This window comes from Babylonia areolata, chromosome 29, assembly GCF_041734735.1.
Source record: "Babylonia areolata isolate BAREFJ2019XMU chromosome 29, ASM4173473v1, whole genome shotgun sequence".
NCBI classification, from domain to species: Eukaryota; Metazoa; Mollusca; class Gastropoda; order Neogastropoda; family Buccinidae; genus Babylonia; species Babylonia areolata.
The window spans coordinates 22,216,152-22,237,258 of NC_134904.1; the positions used below are offsets into that span (position 1 = coordinate 22,216,152).

The window sequence follows — 21,107 nt, forward strand, 5'->3', positions numbered from 1 at the left end:
AAGAAAAAGACATCAGCCTCAATGTGGTATCGCTTATTTCAGCGCATAAAAGATAAACTACAACCAGAAATGAATGACTGATCACGTGTGTGTGGAAGGATTTACCAAAGTGGGGAAAATGCACCCAAGCAGTTGGTTGGGGGTGGGATAAAGGCTTTATACCAGGTTAAACACAGATTCTCAGTTGAGTGACCGAAGTAGAAGATGATCCATATAACAAGGAAAAGATCTATGAGACACGAGTTGGAAAAGCTCCATTAGAAGTGATGAGACCTTTCAGTAGGAGGAGAAAAGACTGATCAGACCAAAAGGTGGTGACAGACCAGAGGTAAGACAGAAAGGGGTGACAGACCAGAGGTAAGACAGAAAGGGGTGACAGACCAGAGGTAACTTACGACAGAAAGGGGTGACAGACCAGAGGTAAGACAGAAAGGGGTGACAGACCAGAGGTAACTTACGACAGAAAGGGGTGACAGACCAGAGGTAAGACAGAAAGGGGTGACAGACCGGAGGTAAGACAGAAAGGGGTGACAGACCAGAGGTAAGACAGAAAGGGGTGACAGACCAGAGGTAACTTAAGACAGAAAGGGGTGACAGACCAGAGGTAACTTAAGACAGAAAGGGGTGACAGACCAGAGGTAAGACAGAAAGGGGTGACAGACCAGAAGTAACTTAAGACAGAAAGGGGTGACAGACCAGAGGTATTTTAAGACAGAAAGGGGTGACAGACCAGAGGTAAGACAGAAAGGGGTGACAAACCAGAGGTAACTTAAGACAGAAAGGGGTGACAGACCAGAGGTAAGTTAAGTCAGAAAGGGGTGACAGACCAGAGATATTTTAAGACAGAAAGGGGTGACAGACCAGAGGTAACTGGAGACAGAAAGGGGTGACAGACCAGAGGTAACTGGAGACAGAAAGGGGTGACAGACCAGAGGTAAGACAGAAAGGGGTGACAGACCAGAGGTAACTGGAGACAGAAAGGGGTGACAGACCAGAGGTAACTGGAGACAGAAAGGGGTGACAGACCAGAGGTAACTTAAGTCAGAAAGGGGTGACAGACCAGAGGTAAGACAGAAAGGGGTGACAGACCGGAGGTAACTGGAGACAGAAAGGGGTGACAGACCAGAGGTAACTTAAGTCAGAAAGGGGTGACAGACCAGAGGTAACTTAAGTCAGAAAGGGGTGACAGACCAGAGGTAAGACAGAAAGGGGTGACAGACCAGAAGTAACTTAAGTCAGAAAGGGGTGACAGACCAGAGGTAAGACAGAAAGGGGTGACAGACCGGAGGTAACTGGAGACAGAAAGGGGTGACAGACCAGAGGTATTTTAAGACAGAAAGGGGTGACAGACCAGAGGTAACTTAAGTCAGAAAGGGGTGACAGACCAGAGGTAAGACAGAAAGGGGTGACAGACCAGAAGTAACTTAAGACAGAAAGGGGTGACAGACCAGAGGTAACTTAAGACAGAAAGGGGTGACAGACCAGAGGTAACTTAAGTCAGAAAGGGGTGACAGACCAGAGGTAACTTAAGACAGAAAGGGGTGACAGACCAGAGGTAAGACAGAAAGGGGTGACAGACCAGAGGTATTTTAAGACAGAAAGGGGTGACAAACCAGAGGTAAGACAGAAAGGGGTGACAGACCAGAGGTAACTTAAGACAGAAAGGGGTGACAGACCAGAGGTAACTTAAGACAGAAAGTCACAACTGCAAGGTTACCTCTGGCAATACTAACTTTTTAAAAGCACATATATGTATAGTGTGCAGTTGAATATTAAAAACATTGAACACCATGTTGTTGTTGTCGTCCATCCCTTTGTTCAAATGCGTCTTATGGCCTGTAAAGACTGGTGTGTGTGTGTGTGTGTGTGTGTGTGTGTGTGTGTGTGTGTGTGTGTACATGAATGCACAAGTACAGTAGTGCTGCTTTAAACAATCACGAAAAACACTTGAAGAAGTCAGAGAGAAGCACAAAGAAAGACTTCACCATCTTTTCCAATCACAGGGGGCAAAACGCCAGTGAAGGGACGAAAGGCCTACTGGTAGGCGCTTGGTCCCGTTTTGAAAACACTTAGATTATAAAATTTCAAGGAAAAAACGAGATAAATCTGTTCCAATGCTGTAATTCAACAGCTGACACAATTCTTTTACAGAACAGTATTATCGAAGTTTGCTTTAAATGAAGAACAGACACTGGCATCGAAATTTCACTGTCAGTATGGGTCTTACAAAAATCAAGTTGAAAACAATCAGATGCATGTGGAAAACATAGCTGACTTCTGAATGGCATCCATGTTGTGGTGTGTTTTCCCTGCTATCAAGTGGAAAGTGTCAATGGCTTTCTGTATACTATGATCTCCGATATTTTGGGGGTGGGCGTTTGACCCCGACTGGGCTTCTTGTCCCTATTTACCCTACCTTATCATTGGGCACTCGCATCTCAATTCCCCATTTCATTTTTTATCATTTTTTTTTAATCAAAAACAAAACAACAACAACAACAAAACACACACACACACACACACACACACACACACACACACACAACAACAACAACAAAAACAACAACAACAAAAAGTGACATGCTGCAGTACCAAGGCATCAAAACTGCGCAATACCGTGGCTGGACAATGTGTCCGGTTGACTCGGAACCAGGGAATCAATTGAATAACTTATTGGTCTCTCAGCACTGTGCCGGCCCCTGTGGGACTGACAGCCAGATAATAGAACATCTGCTGCAGTCCTGCTACCTCTATGAAGTACTCTTGAAGAGCGGGTATACCTGCTGGCCCGACCCATCTTCAGTGACCCGGAAGCTCTACCGACGGCTCTATGGAGGACCTGCAGCATACGGATGCCTTCATCGCGGAGACAGGGGTGTCCATCTGATGAACGAGAAAAAGACATAACTTCAGAAACCAGGAAGTAGACCATCATTATTTAGAGACATTTACTGGACAAACTTATACGAGCAGCATTTTTCATAATAGTGTGTGTTGTCACGGTGTGTGTGTGTGTGTGTGTGTGTGTGTGTGTTCATATCTGTCTGTGCTTCGTCACATCCTAAGGCCAGCTTGAGCAGGAGAGCTTTTCAATTTGTTTTGAAACAGGACAGCGTTGGTAAGTGACGGAGATCCAGGGGAATAGAATTCCAGTCACAAGGTACTTGATGCTGAAAGACTCTTTGGCCAAAATTAATGTCTTTGAAGAGGTTTAGGGGACCCGAAGGAGCTTCTCTCCAGAAGACCTGAGAGAACGGGAAGGGGTGCATGTGTAAATGACAGTAGATGAATAAGATGGGAAATGCCGGTTTTGTACTGAATTCTGCACTGGATCGATAACCAATAAAGTTGACGTGAGAATGTGGGGGTAATGATCAGTGAATGCTAAAATGCTAACACTACAATGTGTTACTGGTTTAACTAAGGCCAATCAAGATTTTTTATTATCTTTTTAAGTTTCAGGTGTTTTTATTTTTTTTGTTTTGTTTTGTTTTTTATACATTCAAGGCAAAGCAGTTTTCAATAGTACACTAAGTGTGCGCAGTTGAATCTAGCTATTTATCAGTCGAACATTCTACAAAATATTTTTCTTTAACTGATGATATTGATGATGATAATAATAATACTAATAATACTAATAGTACTACTACTACTAATAACTGATGCACCTATTATACATGATAAGACCCATGAGACACCATTTGCAGATCAGTCAGTTGTGTTCTCCAGTTCATTGAGTTTCTCCAGTCCGAGTCACTGCAGGAGAAAGATTTAGTCACGGTTACTTCACAATTCCGAGACTGCTAATTACTGGAAGGAAACAAAATCAACGAAATATATAAATAAACAGGAATAACTGACAACCAATGATTATGATAACCATTGTCGGGCAAATGAGCACTAACACAGGGGAAACCTTTGCTTTGATCTTTCATCCCGCTGAATCTGGCAGATTTAGGCACGCGGCACTGACTGGAGTGTAGACGGCTATAGTGTGAAACCGCTTTCATTTGCACAAGATTTACTGAGCGCCATATCAGTTGAAAAATCATCATCACCATCATTATTGTTTCAAGCGATGCTTACAACCAGTGTGTAACAAATCAGACACGTACCGGAACAAGTGGAGCACAGACACTAGGCCTATTTCTGATGCCTATGAGCGGAGGAAAACAAACGTTGTTAAACAACTAAAGGAAACAACTTTGATATCATTGGAAAACGACTTTACCAAAATGCATTAACCTATAACATAGTATATATCAAATGACAGAAATCAACAGAAAAAAAAAGGAATTTTTTTTATAACCCCCCCTCCCCTGCAAAAAAAAACAAAACAAAAAAAAAAGATAAAAGAGAAGGGAGTTGGAAGAGGATTTTAACAACATTGGGAATGTTTTCAACTGTGAACAAGCAAATGATTTTTGCTTTTATTGTACCTGTTATTATCAGTATTATCATTATTCATTGTGTGTCGCTTTCACAGATCATAAATTACGTGTGTGGTGCACATTACAACCGCTCTCCCGCTCTTCGTTTCGAATTTCTTCCTTCTTTTTGCTCTGACCGGCAAGTCAGTGGAGATCACGTGATCAAATTCAACATGGCGCTCTGCTGTGCAAGTGCGTGGATTTCAAAATTGTCTTTCATTATTTCTTTTATGTTCATAACAGTGCTTAATTATGCATTCAATGTATATATCAGTAATCTGTTACTGGTTAGATTAGTTTCGATCCCTTATTTTTTGTTAACTGCACGCGAAATTTGATCAGATGAATACGATGCCGGTGGTCGTGCTTTTGTCGTTTTGGCAAACTAAATGCCGAAGACACGACTATTGAACTTCATTACAGTATGATTCCACTAGTAAACATCAGACCCATAACAGAGTATTGTACGTTGTTGACATCTCGGTTTGGCATTATTAAGAACTTCATGCATTTACCTATATTTCTTGAAATTTGTCATTGGTTCTTGAACCACTAAACTGAAGACTGCTAAAAAGTAACGGCACATGCTAGCACTGTCAGCCGCACACAGTCAGAATCACTTTGTGATAGTCAGTTGGTGATTGTACAAAACCAGGAGAGCGACCTCAAATTCTTCCTTTGTATGAATATTTGTTTAAAATCTGGTAGTGACAACTGTTCCAATGTCAAGATGTCGTGCATTTGATTTAGTACTAATTTAAATTATTAGTATTATTATACCCTATTACTAGCCTAAAGTATTAAGAATAATAACATCCACAACGAAAAGAACATGTGATATTACAGAGAATGTACAAATATATTCTTGTATAACGTGTACAAATATATTCTTGTATAACACTGTTGACCGGGTATTCTCTCTCTCTCTCTCTCTGAGTCTCTCTCTGGCTCTCTGTCTCTGTCTGCCTCTCTCTCTCTCTCTCTCTCTCTCTCTCAGAGTAGCAGTCATTTGCAAACACACGCCACAGTATTTGCCTGATAGTTTTACATGAATTTTGGAGAGTGAACAATATTGTTGAATTTTCTGTTTTCAGTTAGCAATGAGGTTCCTGAGCACCCGGTGTTATCGCCTGTGTCAGGGCATGTATTTGAAAAACGCTTGATTGAGAAGTACATCAGTGAAAATGGCACAGATCCACTGAATGGAGAGAAGCTTCAGTTGGACATGCTCATTGACATCAAAAGTAAGAGACTTCATTACATCACATTTTTAGAACAGTTCAGTAATCTTACCACAAATTCACAAATTGACTGCTATGATTTTAATCAGCTATGGCCTTTGAGATGGAATTGATAGAGTTATAGCTGAATGATGGATGAGTTGAACAGACTTTGTACATCTAGTTGAAATAGTTCTTTTCTCATATTTGCAAGAACTTGGAGTTGGAAGCATATCTGGTTTTTCCATGGTTATCTTGTTTGAAACAGTGCACAGCAGCACCATTTACCAACATTGACTATGCATCCCTAAGCTGTGCTCATTTGTTGTACATGTATTCAACTTAAGTTGAAGGATTAATGATAAAGTTACCAACAGTCAGTACAATGACATGTAATACTGGTCTCAGACTTGCCAGAGTGCATGATAAGAGTAATCACTTATCATTGGCCAGCTTTATAATGTACACTTCATATCAGCTTTCTGAAGAATCTCTGTATTAAACTAGAATCTATTGAAGGAAAACTGGAGTTTCAAAAATTTATGTGTATTGATTATGTATATTTTTTTTATTATTCTTATTTGTCTTCTCACAAAGTCTTCTTAGTTCTTTCTTTCTTTATAACAAATATAAGATTAGATTTATGTGTATTGATTATATATATATATATATATATTGTTTATTTAAAAAAAAAGAATTCATTATTTCTTCCTAGTTCTTTGTTTCTTTATAACTATATAAGATTAAAATCATAAGTAATATGTTCTGATGTTCTGACAAATTTGATTTTGGACTTTCAGAAAGTCAAGTGACTTGAACTAGTTGAACTTGAAGTGAGGTGTACTTTAATATCTCATATGAGAAATTACATTGTGGCTTCATTAAAAAAAGATATTATTATATTTATTATTTTAAAAGTTAATTTTTACTTTGTACATTCATATTAGATAATATGATAATGATATTTGATTTTCTGTTACACAGCTTCCCCATTGGTTAAACCAAGACCACCATCAGCTACAAGCATTCCAGCAATCTTGAAATCTTTACAAGATGAGTGGGTAAGGTCCATAAACTGGAATGTTTATGTTTCTACTTATTTGCACACACTTGGGCACACATACATCTGACACGTGACACATGTTTACAAATTACAATTTCACTCATTGGCATAATACACACCCACCTGCCCTTGAGTACTCTCTCAATTTCTTCTGTTCCTCCTACTGTCTTGTGATTATCTATATGCCTTTCAAAGTGTGTCTCAGTGACATGGATGATTCACAGGATACTTATCATTGCAGGATGCAGTGATGCTTCACACCTTCACTCTTCGCCAGCAGCTTCAGACAGCTCGTCAAGGTGGGTTTATGTTTTGCTGATCTTGATGAGCGTGTTGGTTAACATTGAATTATTGCCTGTCATGTTGGTAATGAGGACAATTTTTTTGCTTGTAGCAAGTTACATAGATGGTGTTCTACCATAATTGAAACTGGACTGTAATGTTTGTATAATAGTCATTCTTAGAAACATAGGAGGAAGGTGGCAGAATGGTGAAGATCCTTATCTGCCAGTACAGTGTCTGTGAGTGTCTAGGTTCAATTCCTGTTCTGGCCTTTCACCCAAGTTTGACTAGAAAATCAAACTGAGTGCATTTGATGAGACAATAAACCAAGGTCTCTTGTGCAGCTCATATGTGGTGCACTGAAAATGAACCTATGGCAACAAAAGGGTTGTCCTATGGCAAAATTTCATAGAAGAAATCTACACAAATATATGTCATGCACTCAAGGCCTGACTTAGTGCGTTGGATCATGCTGCTGGTCAGGCATCATCCTAGCAGATGTGGTGTAGTGTATATGGATTTGTCCAAATGCAGTGCCGCCTCCTTGAGAAATCAAAATTGAAACAGAAATTTTAAAAACAATTTATATCCCACTATGAAATTAGAAAAAAAGAGTTTATGCTCACATTGCATGCACACTTTCTTAAGTTGAAAGAAACCTAATTTGTAAGTTTATGTCCAGTTTGACTTTTCTTGGAAGCTCGGCTGTGAGCCGAGTTGCAGAAATAGTGAAAAGTTACATGTAGTTTCCTCATTTCAAGTTATGAATGAGTAAACAGGTATGTAGCTGATCTTGGTGTAAGTTGGGGAAGGTGTATCAGTTAAAGAAGACAGGAGTTGACTAAAAAAATCAGTTGTACCCAAGAAAGATACTGGATAAAAGTATTGTAGGACAGTCTATGTTTTCTTCCCAGGTGTACTACATTGCAGGTCGACCATCAGTCTCAAGGAAGACGTGACTCTACAAAGGTCTACACAGTCGCACAGAAGTGCCTCTTCAGGCCAAGGAGCACTGCTGTGCTACAGCTCTGAGTTATGAATTTACACTATATCAGTTGCCAGTTTCATAAAAGTTCATGAGATTTCTGTTTGCTTAGTATGGGGAGAATGCTTTGTGTATATTTTGTGTATGTGGCCAACAAAGGAGGCTCTAGAAGTATACAGACGTTTGGGCACAAATTCCAGCATTTCGACAAATCTTCCTTCAGCTTTCACATATATTTTGACTCTTCCAAACCTCATGTTCATAGCACCAGATTGCGTTGGTAACCCAAAAGATCGCCCTTAAGAAAGCTTGAGCATTTTTTGTGCTCTAGATCTGCCTTCCTGTCTGTTATTGCACTACCAAAGGGAACAAAGCCAGTCACAGGAGGTCAGCTCAGGGAAATATGGCAGATATGTGACCACTGTACACTATTTTCTGCCAGAAAGTCAAAAGTTGTTGTTGCTACAGTGTGTGCATTGGCATTGTCCTGATGCAGTTGGTGACCCAGGGTTCCAGTGTGGGGACACTGTCTGCACTATTTTAGAAAGACAGTGGTCGATATTCCTGTTTGAGGGTGTTCATTGTCTCTCAATCCTGAAGTGGTATTGTGGCTATATAGCCAGATTTGGTAAAGAAACGTGTCACCATGTTTGCTGTTTTGGATCTTTTAAATATTACAAATGGATTCTCACCTGAGAAGATCCAGACTGCTGATTGTTGCTTTATTATTTCAGGACCATACTGAAAAACTCACATCTTGTCTCCAATTTATACAAGTCCCAAACGCAATCTAATCTTTCTCCAGTGTGCACCAAACAACCCTTGCTTTATTTTGTTCATCGTTCAAGTTATTTGGGACCCAATGGGCACAATGGTTTCCAACACAAAGATGATTATGGAGAATGACATTGATACTTCCCCATCAAATGTTCATTGTATTTGCTGTTTCATCTTGGTAAGGGTAATTTTTCTGGAGTAACGATGGTTACTGGACGACTGCAACAGTCATATTTGAGCGTTGATCGCCCAAACTTGAATTCAGTGAATATTTGAAAACTGTTCTGCATGGATGTTGTTCGCAAAAGCATTGCAACAAAGCAAAAGAGCTGTTAATGAATGGTTTTCCTTGGCAGAAGTCAAAATAAATCATGACATGTAAATCATGCTGTGAATTACTGAAAGGCCGGCTTGCATTTCTTGTACTAGGGCCTTCATAGTGACCTCACGTTTTTCCATCCCCATCAAAACAGGTCTATGAATGGAGTGATATCTAGCTTTATAGCTTTGACACCACTGCTCTATTGAATGATGCAAAGTATGACAATAGTGTTCCTGTAGTTTTTTCTCTATTCAGCTCCTTATTGAGCCCCCCTTGTGTTATGAATATCTCGATGTTGTGCAGTTCTGTCTTGATATCTGTTCCTGATTAACATTCCCAGAAATACAGAGGATGTTTCATTGTATTTGTTTTATTGTGTGCAGAACTGTCCCATGCTCTGTATCAGCATGACGCTGCCTGTCGTGTCATTGCTCGACTGACCAAGGAAGTGACAGCTGCTCGAGAAGGTACAGGAGCAGCTGTGGTGCATTGTACATTGGTCACTTGTGTGTGTGTCACTGGTGTAACTGAACTCACAGACAGCCTCTTTACCTCAGTTGGATGGCTTTTATGAGACAGAAAACAGTTTTCGGTATATTAGTTTTAAAATGTCTCTTTACATTGGCATACTGAGACAGTTTTCAAAATGATAATCTTAAGATGCTATATTTTACATTAACAAATAGTAAAGAGTGGTAACTCTCTCCATTCATAAGGTACACAGCTTCAAGTCAGTGCTGCTTACGCTACCGATTCAGCTAGCACACAGGTAAATAAAAGGTACATTGGAACAAACCCAGACACTTCCAAGTGGAAGGAAGTGTCTGGGTTTGTTCTAATGTACCTTTTACTTACCTGTGTGCTAGCTGAAGGAAGTGTCTGTGTTTGTTCCAGTGTACCTTTTATTTACCTGTGTGCTAGCTGAATCGGTAGCGTAAGCAGCACTGACTTGAAGTTGTGTACCTTGTGAATGGAGAGAGTTACCACTCTTTACTATTTGTTAATCATTTCATCTCCTGGCCTCATTATTTGTTAAGTTCTATATTTTACATTAGTTTTATGATGTTTTACAGATTTTGAATATTTCATGAATTTGGCATCACTTTGTTGTGTAATCTAATTTGGAGCATAGATTATAATAATGATGATCCCTGTTGAAAATCAGTTAATTTGAGAAGTATTCCTGCAGTGGTTGCTTCTGTATGTTGGTGTTTTGTTTCCAGTGTTGTTTCATAGCGTTGATCAAAATTATTACTGTCTTCATGATTACTGTTTGTTACCAGTAGTGGTAATTGTTATGATTATTTTCTTCATGTTGCTGTTACCAGTAGTGTTGCAGAATTGTAATTTTATTGTTTTCATTATTGCTGTTTTTTCTCTGTCACTGTCAAATATGATGAGTACTGTCTTCATGACTGCAGTTTGATTCCAGTTGTGTTAATCGTAATGATAAGTCTTGATGATTGCTGTTTGTTATTTGTTGTGTTAAAGTGTTGATGATGGTGGTGTCTTTGTACAGCTTTGGCCACCCTCAAGCCTCAAGCTGGCATCACTGCCGCTCCAGGTGCTTATGCTGCTCCTGCCCCTCAGCCTGTGAGTGATTTTGTGTGTTTGGTGTTGTGGTGCTTGTGTGTGGATGTACGCTTGTTTGTGCATTGGGACGTGTGGGTGAGTGTGTGTGTGTTGTGTGGGTGAGAGAGTGTGTGGGTGTTGTATGGGTGAGTGTGGTGTGTGGATGAGCACGCGTTTGTTGTGTAGGTGTGTGTGTGTGTGTGTGTGTGTGCGCGTGCGTGCATGGGTTTCATTAATAAGCAAGCTATACATATAGACTGTACAGTTTGATGTGTGTAACATAACTGAATGTTTGTAAACCATTTATCTGAATGATTGCTTCCAATTAAGTAGCTAAAGGTATTATTGAATCATTTTTGGAAGCACAGTTGTCAAATGTACTTACTGTTAATCATTCTAGGATATTCTCAGTACATACCAGTTTTACAGTTTGTAGCAGCAGTGCATGTTGATACAGTATGTGTAGAGAGTGTGTGTCCACTGTTAAGTGTTTAGCAGCAGTGCATGTGATGCAGTAAGTATGTGTAGAGGGTGTATGTCCAGGCATATGCAGCAGAAGCAGGGCCAGAGGCTGCCCAGCAACCGATCGAGGAGGCCGGCATGAGTGATGAAGTCATTCAGAAGGTAAGGCAGACCTCTAAGTGATTGTCATAGATACAATTTCCCCATCATTGTGATTGTGAGAGATGAAAAAAAAAGACTGATATACATTAAATGAAACAAAGGAAAAGAATATAAACCAAGCATACTGAATTGAAGAAGGTCATCGACACATGACCTATGCCATGTCCACTAATGTCCATTGTTCAGTATATTTTGGCTGACTTTATGAGTGCATTTTGTTTGTTTACAGCTGTGTGCTTTTGTTTTTATCAAATCTTTTAAAGCATATGGGTTGGTGCTATGTATATAGTGCAAAGTTTACCAAGAATCCCATCTGGAGCTGTGTGGGAAAGGTAGCAGCCTTGTGTCTGATTTAAAGAAAGTCCCTTTCATTGCAGAAAAATATATCTTTTACTTTGCTTTGTGAATAATTGAAAATTGTTGGTTTGTGTTTGCAGGTTAAATTCTTTATTTTTCTTCGGGTCATTTTCTTTCATAAGGATTAAGACTGCCTCTCCCCCTCCCATCTTTTTCCCTGAGCGTTTAGGCATCCATTTTCTGTTTTTGTTGTGTGTTGTTTCACTTTCTTTCTGTTTTGCAGTTGCAAGACAAAGCAACCCTGCTTACTGCTGAACGTAAAAAGGTAAAGGGTTTTGGAATATTTTATATTTCTATTGGTTTGTTTTTATCTCCACTCTGTTGATAAATTGACATTCTTTGTTGCATGTTAACGAAATTTATGTAAAAGAATAGTGGTGAATCTGTCTGGCTTCTTGCAGTTGTCATGAGTTGGAAGTACATGCTAAAGGTAGACTCTGGGTATATCTCGTGTATATTTGTGTTTAGTAAACTTAATATATGATTATGTTTGCTTTTGTAATACATGTTCCGTTTTCATTGTTTTCCCTTTCTTTCAGAGAGGAAAAACAGTCCCAGAAGGCCTTGCAAACAGTGAAGACATCCGATCATTCAGACAGCTGGCTTCACACACAGTAAGACGCATTAAATAGTTTAAACCTCGGATCGGTTGTATCAAATGGACTGTAAACACCTTTACTAATTATTGTGGTTTTCTCAGTAAGAAAGAATGTTTGTAACTGATATGCTGGCTTGGTGTAATAAATGGTCCCATTTTCTTCCATTTTCTTATTATATAACCCTAGTCTGTCAAAGTTCATTTTATGTTTAACTAAAATATAATTAGCCAAATGTAGATAGGAAGTTAATCCTCTTATGAACTCCTTTTAAAGTTTGGAGAAAGTCAGAGATTTCCATCTGAAAACACACACATGAGAAGACATTTAAAGAAAAAAAGTGGTAAAAGAAAAGAAAAAGAAAGTTTTGAGTTTTTGCAAGACAAATGTGATGTGAATGCAAGCACTGTACTTGACTTCTACCAGGGTGTGCACAGTGCCAGTGTGCCAGGCATTCTTGCTCTGGACGTCTGTCTGCGTGACACTTCCCGAGTTGTCACCGGTGGCAATGACAAGAATGCTGTTGTCTTCAACAAGGACACGGAGCAGGTTATGGCCATTCTGAAAGGTCACACGAAGAAGGTCACTGGGGTCATCTATCACCCAGAGGAGGTGAGGAAGATGTAGGATTGAGAATTTAGTGCTCGTTTTCTTTTGGCATATGTTTTGCTTTCTGATAATGTATTTGGTTTATTTTTTAGTTGTGTGTTTTTTGTTTTCTTTTTTTGTGTGTCACCAGCTCTTCCCAGAACTCAAGCTCTTTCATCCATATTTACACTTCAGCTGCTGTCTTGCTTTCATACTTCTAACATCAGCTCTTCATTCTCACCTATGCCTTGGTTTCAGCATTTTCACATTTTCATATCATAAGCTAAACCATTTGCCAGCTTCCAATACATGTTAACAAAACAGTCATTTGGAGATCACCCTGTACTGAAGTTTGTTGATTTGATTTTTTGTCACATTTTTTTCTTTTTAAAAGACTGTTGTGTTCAGGAACTGGTGATCACGTCTTCCCCTGATTCGTCAATCCGGGTGTGGGGTGTGGCCAGCGCCCAGTGTGGTCAGATGATCCGTGCCCATGAAGCTCCGGTCACTGGCATCAGTCTGCATGCCACTGGGGACTATCTGCTCAGCTGCTCCACAGACATGGTCAGTCAACCACTGTGGCTTTGTCTCCTGCTTTGTCTGGGGTTACATGGAGATGTTTATTGCGGTAGAAATGATTGTAAATGAAAGTGAATTTATTAAGAGAAATTATATGGCTGTAGAAATAATTGGAAATATAGGTGAATTTACCAAGACAAATTTGTAGTGGTAGAAATAATTGGAAATAAAGGTGAATTTACCAAGACAAATTTGCAGTGGTAGAAATAATTGGAAATAAAGGTGAATTTACCTAGACAAATATATGGCGGTAGAAATAATTGGAAATAAAGGTGAATTTACCAAGACAAATTTATAGTGGTAGATATAATTGGAAATAAAGGTGAATTTACCTAGAGAAATTTATCGCGGTAGAAATAATTGGAAATAAAGGTGAATTTACCTAGACAAATTTATAGGGGTAGATATAATTGGAAATAAAAGTCAATTTACTTAGACAGATTTATAGTGGTAGAATGAATTTGAAATAAAAGTAAATTGATTTAGAGAAATTTATAGTGGTAATATTGACAGTGAAAAAATCTTGATTTAAAGAATTTTACATTCATACTAATGAAAGAAAAATTTATGGTGATAGTAGCAGTAGTGCATAGAAGTTCATTTGCTTGAGAAATTTATTTTGATCATAATGATGGAAGATTGGAGAGGTGACAGAGACCATAACATAAATCTTATTTCATTATACCTATTTTTAATGATGTCTTGTACTGGGCGGTCCATGACAAGTAACTCGGATATCCCCCCTCACCCCCCCCCCCCCCTTTTTTTTATTTTATTTTTTTACTTGGTCTTTTAACACATCCAGTTTGTTGGAACAGCTGTTGTTAGTGTCAGCATTGTGAGCAACACACAGCACTAGATGTTTTCAGTTTTTTATTTCCAGATAGAAGCAGTAGCATGAACAGAAAGCTATAATTTAAAAAAAAAAAGAAAAAAAAAAAAGAAACAACTGTAACAAGAACCCAGCAGCAAATGAAGCAGGTGAAGCAATGTTCTGTACCAGTGGAGTGAAGAACCAAGTGGTGTGTGTAGCATGGTGTGCTGTAACACAGTGAGGTCACTGCTTTCAGCACTGGGCCTTCTCTGACATACGCACAGGACGGGTGCTGACCAAGGTTTGTGACAAGACTGGACAGTCAGGTCAGTGCAGGGTCCACCATCAGATCACTACTTTATTCTGGTGCCTTTCCTGAAATCTATTACATTTGTAGCTGACTCTGATTAAAGGCTTGCCTTCAGAAATTAACTTCCATTTATTTTTATAGCTTGGTGGCCACCAGGAGGTCAGTACAGTATTCTGGTGCCATTCCGTAATCTGTTATACTGACTTTAAAGGCTTAGTTTCAGAAATCACTTTCCTTTATTTTTATAGTTTCTCAGGCCTTTGTTTTAAGCTTCATTTTTACATGCTTTTTTGATTCATCTCTTGATGCGTTTGCCATTTAAGAATTTGATAAACATCATTTTTTTTATTTTCCCGAATTAGTATCTTTTTGACACATTTTGAATGTGAATGTTGGACTGAGTGCACTGTGGTGTGTGTGGGACAGTTCCGGCACTGACATGCGCCCAGTTTCACCCTGATGGCTTGATCTTTGCCACGGGCACTGAGGACTCTGTCATCAAGATCTGGGACCTGAAGGAACGGGCCAACGTGGCCAACTTTCAGGGCCACCAGGGGCCAGTCACCTCCATCTCCTTCTCTGAAAATGGTCAGTGGAAGAAACCAATGGAAGCACAGTGTCTGCTTTCCTTTTACCACTGTTTGGCAGTGTGCAGATTACTTCCAACATCTTCAATAAGTTAGTCTGAACAGAGGATTTGATGAAAGAAGAGTTGAATGATGTAATGAAAGAAGAGTTGTTTACAGTTGACATGTGAGATAGTAATTGGTGGATTTATTTCACACATTCTTATGGAGACTGTGTAAGTTTTTAAATTGTTTATATATAGGTGAATGAAAGTTTTAATTTGTAAATTAACATTTTGACTGTATACAATGTGTTCTATAGATGAATAGGTTTTTCTGTAAATGTGTATTTTTTTTGCACATAGACTTGTTTGCATACCCAAACATCAGCATATATCATGTCCTCAGATAATGTGTTCATAACATGTTATTTTGAGAGGCATGGTGTATGTGTACTACAGGTTACTACTTGGCCACATCTGCCGAAGACTCTGTTGTGAAGCTGTGGGATTTGAGGAAACTGAAGAACTTTAAAACACTGCAGCTGGGAGAGAAGTATGAGGTGAGTTGGGTCATGTGTGTGGGGAGAGTGGAGTTGTGACAGGTGTTGGGGGAGAGTGGAGTTGTGACAGGTGTTTGGGAGAGTGGAGTTGTGACAGGTGTTGGGGAGAGAAGTATGAGGTGAGTTGTGACAGGTGTTGGGGGAGAGTGGAGTTGTAACAGGTGTTTGGGAGAGTGGAGTTGACAGGTGTTGGGGAGAGAAGTATGAGGTGAGTTGGGTCATGTGTGGGGGGAGAGTGGAGTTGTAACAGGTGTTGGGGAGAGTGGAGTTGTGACAGGTGTTGGGGAGAGAAGTATGAGGTGAGTTGGGTCATGTGTGGGGGAAGAGTGGAGTTGTAACAGGTGTTGGGGAGAGTGGAGTTGTGACAGGTGTTGGGGAGAGAAGTATGAGGTGAGTTGGGTCATGTGTGGGGGAAGAGTGGAGTTGTAACAGGTGTTGGGGAGAGTGGAGTTGTGACAGGTGTTGGGGAGAGAAGTATGAGGTGAGTTGGGTCATGTGTGGGGGGAGAGTGGAGTTGTAACAGGTGTTTGGGAGAGTGGAGTTGTGACAGGTGTTGGGGAGAGAATGAGGGCCACATGAATCTCTGAGAGTGTATGTGTGAATAGAAATATAAAGAGGGTATCAGAACGCTGAATGACCGGTTTTGGATGTGGATGATTTTTTTTTTTTTTAAAGAAAGAAAAAGCATGCCAATGGATTGAAGACATGTGTCCATACTGTCAAGATGTTTCTTAGACAAAAAACTGAAAATTAACAAGGTGCACCCCATTGTACTTCCCATGTTATGTGCTTTGAGGTTTTCATTTTGAACCATGAATTCATAAAACAAACCATCAGTTCATAAAACAAACAGTCCTGTTATGTGGTTAATATGAGATTGAAGTGACAGTAAAAAAAAAAAAAAAAAAAAGGTTGACTTTGCAACAGAATTGAATTACTCAAAGGTTTCATTTCAGAAGGTTTAATACTTTTAGTTTTTAATATTCATTTTGATGAGACTTAGTTTTCTTCCTAACCAAGCCATATTATTTCATGGTACCTTTTCACTTTGGTTAGAGTTGGCTGATTTAAAGAAGATGGAGTTGATTGTTACAGACTGCAGGGGATGAAGTCACTTTCTTGTCTTGGGCAATCTGTACATGTGTTCCTATCATCTTACGCTTTTCCAGCTGCAAGTACCAAATATGACATGACTTATTGCTGTTTTTGCTTTTTATCCAGGTGAAAGCACTGTGCTTTGATCAGAGTGGAACGTACTTGGCTGTGGCTGGGTCTGACGTGAGGTGAGTTGACACACATTCAGGCATTCTTATTATCAAAGGATCATCTTTGCAGCAGTGAAAAGTATAATCATTAAGGGCCTGGTTTGTGAATATGAATATCAGAAAGTGCAGAAGAGTCCTTTCGCTATATGCAGTATGTTGCTGTGCAACAGCTATAAGACAAACTGAAAATGAAGAGGTTTGACAGGGTGGAAGACAAATGTAATATTGTGTTTCTGAGATGATGCTTGTGTGGGTTTTTTTCAGAGCCTGTGTTAGTGGTATTGTTGTGTTCTTGCAGGGTGTACCTGTGCAAACAGTGGAATGAGCTGGCTGTTTTCAACGACCACACTGCCACTGCAACTGGGGTCCGCTTTGGGACCAACGCCAATTTCATCGCTTCAGCCAGCATGGACAGGTCCCTTAAGTTCTTTGGGTTGAATTGAGTCAGTGGATTGATGTTTTTCCACAGTGTTCGCGATTCTTTGTAAGATATGGATGAAGCCTGGGTGTGATTGCAATGATGACCGTTGAACAGTTCCTTCATTGTTATAAGATGGCCAAATACAAAACTGTAAACTGGTGACATTGTGACTAAAGAAGCTTGGTTGGTGGCAGTTTTCTTTTGGTTAATTCCCTGTAAATCTGTCATTTTCATTGTTCCTGTGCAGTTTTGTCTGCTTGATTGGCAGGAGTCATCTAATTGAAGTTGTTTACATCTTCAGGTGTTTCTTTCACATTTTGTCCCAAAGGAATAGATTTGTGTCATGAAAGTGCAAATGTATGTGCTGTGTTCATGTACATTAAAAAAAAAATTGAAATATCTAAATGTAGTGTGGGGGAAAAAAAATCCATTATTTTTTTTCTTCATCTTTTCCTGTGACCATTTGTTCAAACTTAATGGTTGAATTCTGCATTTTTTACCTGGTCTGTTTCCATGCTTTTTTACTTCAGAAGGTAGGCTAGCTAGGTAACATGCATATTTTACAAATTTACTCAAAATTTCATCACTGGCAAGACCAAATACAGAAGTTCATGATCTTTGAAGACAAGAACACATCACCAATATAGGTGTTTTTTCTTGTACATTGTTTTAATTGGATATATGTCATCTTTGTATGAGAGTGTCTTTTTCAATTAAAATTTTTTTGTTTGTTATACACCTTGAAAAGAGTGTTGGGATCATGTTGCTTTGTGTTGTGAAGGAGCACATGTTTGTACAGATTGTTAGACTGGGAAGTACGACCCTAACTCTTTCACTGCCATTTGTCTCCTGACCCACTGTGTTGTGTCAGCTGTATGATTACAGTGTTTGGTTTTACACTTTCACTGTTTGGTTTAATACACCCCATACAGTTCCATTGACTGAACAACAACAACAAAAAAGTACATCAGTCCTAAAGTGGAATCACTTCATTTGTTGATAGCCTGCTGAAAATACTACCAGCAGATTTCGGAATATCATTTTACTTAATCCTTTGATCGAGAGTTACTTCCAGCGAAAGATCAACTGCATTACTTGGTGAAAATACCACATAAATAATGTCTGAAAGTGTCTGTGAAATTATTTTTTTAACTGGATGTTTTCCTTAAAAATAGTGGTATGTTTTTCTCTGAATCATTTATAGTGTAGAACAGAAGGCATATATGTGTACCAGCTGCCTGTTTTTATCTTAACTTCATGTGTGACGGTCTTCTTGTTTGTGAGGAAACTGCTCTGGGTCAGCCAGATCCAAACTAAAACTTATCAGATTCTGCTGTTTTGATTGAGGTAGATGTGTCATTGTGCAGGTCTTTCTATTCCTTCTTCATCTCGCACTCCTTGTAATGTCAAGACAGGGATTGGATTTGATGTCAGAAGTCAAAACTGCATCTTCTGACACTTTTTACTTGATGAACTAGTTGGGAAAGGTGTGTAAGCAAGTCTTTATCTTACTTGAAGAATTGTTTGAACGTTCACTCTTGCACAAGTAACAGCAGTTTTGGGTAGCATTATGGAAGACCTTTCAGCAGATCTAGCTCTTGGGTGGGTTTTGTGAGAGGAAGACTTGGAGAGATTTGTGAAACATTCTTCCACTGATTTTGCAGCACAGCTCTCGAGTGGTTTAGAATGTAGAGGATGGTTTGTTCCCTGTGTCATTGTATCATATAGCATTAAACCAAGAGTTGAACTTCAGTTTGCTATGGCAGTGTAAGACTTAATGACACTGTTTGTTTGAAATAGGCAGAAAATAGAAAATCAAAGAATAATGATCAGTGGGGGAAAAAAAGGTAAAGTTGGTATGGCCAGGTCAGTGCTGTGAAGCAATGACATTATTACTTGAAGAAATATTCAGTCATTTGATCATCAGACTTTGCTGTCATTTGCCAGGCTGTTTTTGTACTTTTCTTGTGCACTTTTCATGACCAAGTATGGTTTGGTCAGGCATACCAGAATGCCAAAAATAATGCTGCAACAATCATTACATCAGTGGCTTGTAGTTTGCAGACTCAACATTTGCCTCAGTCATTTTTACTGTTGAGGGGGATGGATGGCCTTTGACCAGCATCTCCATTCTTCAGTGATGAATCATGACAGGAAATGATTCTGTCACTTCATCTCTTAACAGGCACACACCTTACTTCATTTCAGTGACATACACACAGCTTTTAACCCTCCCTTCCCCAACCCTGTCCACCTGTTCTCTGTTGTTGAAGCCAAGCCTCCCATCAGATTTCTCTGCCTGCTTTTATTATGTCTGTGTTTTGTTTGACTTCTTTCTCTTTCTGCTTTCCCAGCTGTCTTGTATGTGTTTCTGTTTGACATCTGTTTCTGCTTTCCCAGTTGTCTTGAAGGGAAGTGGGTTATGAAAGGGAGCAGTGAGGAGAGAGTGTGCACGGGGGGTGGGGGTGGATAATTCATCGCTAACTGCTGGATGGATGGATCTCCACTCCATTTGGACTAGCGGAAAAACATCTTCAAATTCAGTCAAGAGAGGAAATCATCTTGACATTGGTTTTGGTTCTTGATTGCCAAATTAAAACTACAAACAAAACACCCCCAGAAAAGAACCCCACAAATCAAGGGGGGAAAAGGAGATTGAAAGAAAAAATTCCAAGCTGAGGGGTTCATGTTGCATAAACTGGAGTAAAACAAAATCCTACACATGTTTAAACATTCTTGTTTCAGATTGTTTTTGAAATTGATAGCCAGCTGACTGGCACACCACTGTATTGTGCATGCTACATGGGACATGTTTTTTGCTACGCTCGATAGGATGGCACTGCAAAAACAATAAAGTTACCAACAACATTTAAAAAGTTCACTTTCTTGTGTGAATGTACTGAGTGTATGAACCATGTTCAAAAAGGTTTGGGGAGGTTGAATCAAAATATGTCTCCAGCAAAATGAAGTAACGAGAAAAAAAAAAAACATGTTTAGACAGTGGTCATTCTAGTTCTACCTTTTTTAAGATTGTTCTTGTTGAATGTGAAAAATGAAAAGAAAAAAGTCTCTGTGTGTGTGCACTGCAGTTAATATGAAGGAATAAAAACAAATACACAAAAAACCACTGACAACCACTGGTCGCAAACTGAAAACAGGTGTGTTATCATTGAGCTGACACAGCAATTCATTTATTTTCACTCCCCAGCAGATGAGAAATGTTCCATACAGTCCATGGTGATATTCATGACAAAGCATTCCAGAAAATTAAATGTGATTTTCATGACATCAATCCAAAAATGACACTCTTTGTGAGAGGCACTGACACAGGAATGTGTATGTGCTTCTCCCTCTCTCTCTCTATATATATTATCTTACCATGGTAATGACAGCAAAAGTCACCGCTCCTTCACTCTACTGTTCCAGCAGTAAAATGACATGGTAGAAGAGATGTCCTTATTGCAAAACATAACCACCAATCCAATTTCTGCCTGTTGGATGTTGTAGACCAATAGACATTGACTGTGAGTGGTGAATATTTCTTTGCAAGTAATTTTAAAATCATACACAAGTTCATAAAGAGTGGTAACTCTCTCCATTCACAAGGTACACAACTTCAAGTCAGTGCTGCTTATGCTACCGATTCAGCTAGCACACAGGTAAACAAAAGGTACATTGGAACTTTGCACATTTCTTCCGTCTTTGCTGCTGTGTGCACATGTCAAATGATCGGTTTGACAGGCCCGGCGCTTCCTTTTTTTGAGGAAGTGTCTG

General features: G+C 39.3%; 1 protein-coding gene across 2 annotated transcripts in view; it reads left to right on the plus strand.

Moving 5' to 3' along the window:
- Positions 1-20,209, plus strand: part of LOC143302249 (pre-mRNA-processing factor 19-like) — a 29,742-nt gene extending 9,533 nt beyond the window's left edge. Inside the window, exons 1-16 of one of the 2 annotated variants that reach the window (XM_076616835.1) lie at positions 4,487-4,622; positions 5,525-5,674; positions 6,635-6,711; positions 6,955-7,012; positions 9,463-9,546; positions 10,599-10,672; positions 11,195-11,275; positions 11,856-11,897; positions 12,172-12,246; positions 12,655-12,840; positions 13,225-13,380; positions 14,466-14,535; positions 14,946-15,107; positions 15,547-15,647; positions 16,869-16,930; positions 17,211-20,209. In XM_076616835.1, coding sequence (XP_076472950.1) covers positions 4,604-4,622; positions 5,525-5,674; positions 6,635-6,711; positions 6,955-7,012; positions 9,463-9,546; positions 10,599-10,672; positions 11,195-11,275; positions 11,856-11,897; positions 12,172-12,246; positions 12,655-12,840; positions 13,225-13,380; positions 14,466-14,535; positions 14,946-15,107; positions 15,547-15,647; positions 16,869-16,930; positions 17,211-17,355 — 1,542 coding nt within the window. In that variant the 5' untranslated portion in view covers positions 4,487-4,603 and the 3' untranslated portion in view covers positions 17,356-20,209. Of the gene's footprint in view, positions 1-4,486; positions 4,623-5,524; positions 5,675-6,634; positions 6,712-6,954; positions 7,013-9,462; positions 9,547-10,598; positions 10,673-11,194; positions 11,276-11,855; positions 11,898-12,171; positions 12,247-12,654; positions 12,841-13,224; positions 13,381-14,465; positions 14,536-14,945; positions 15,108-15,546; positions 15,648-16,868; positions 16,931-17,210 lie in introns of those variants that run through there. The other variant, XM_076616834.1, reaches the window with a different exon arrangement.
- Positions 20,210-21,107: the final 898 nt, after the last annotated feature.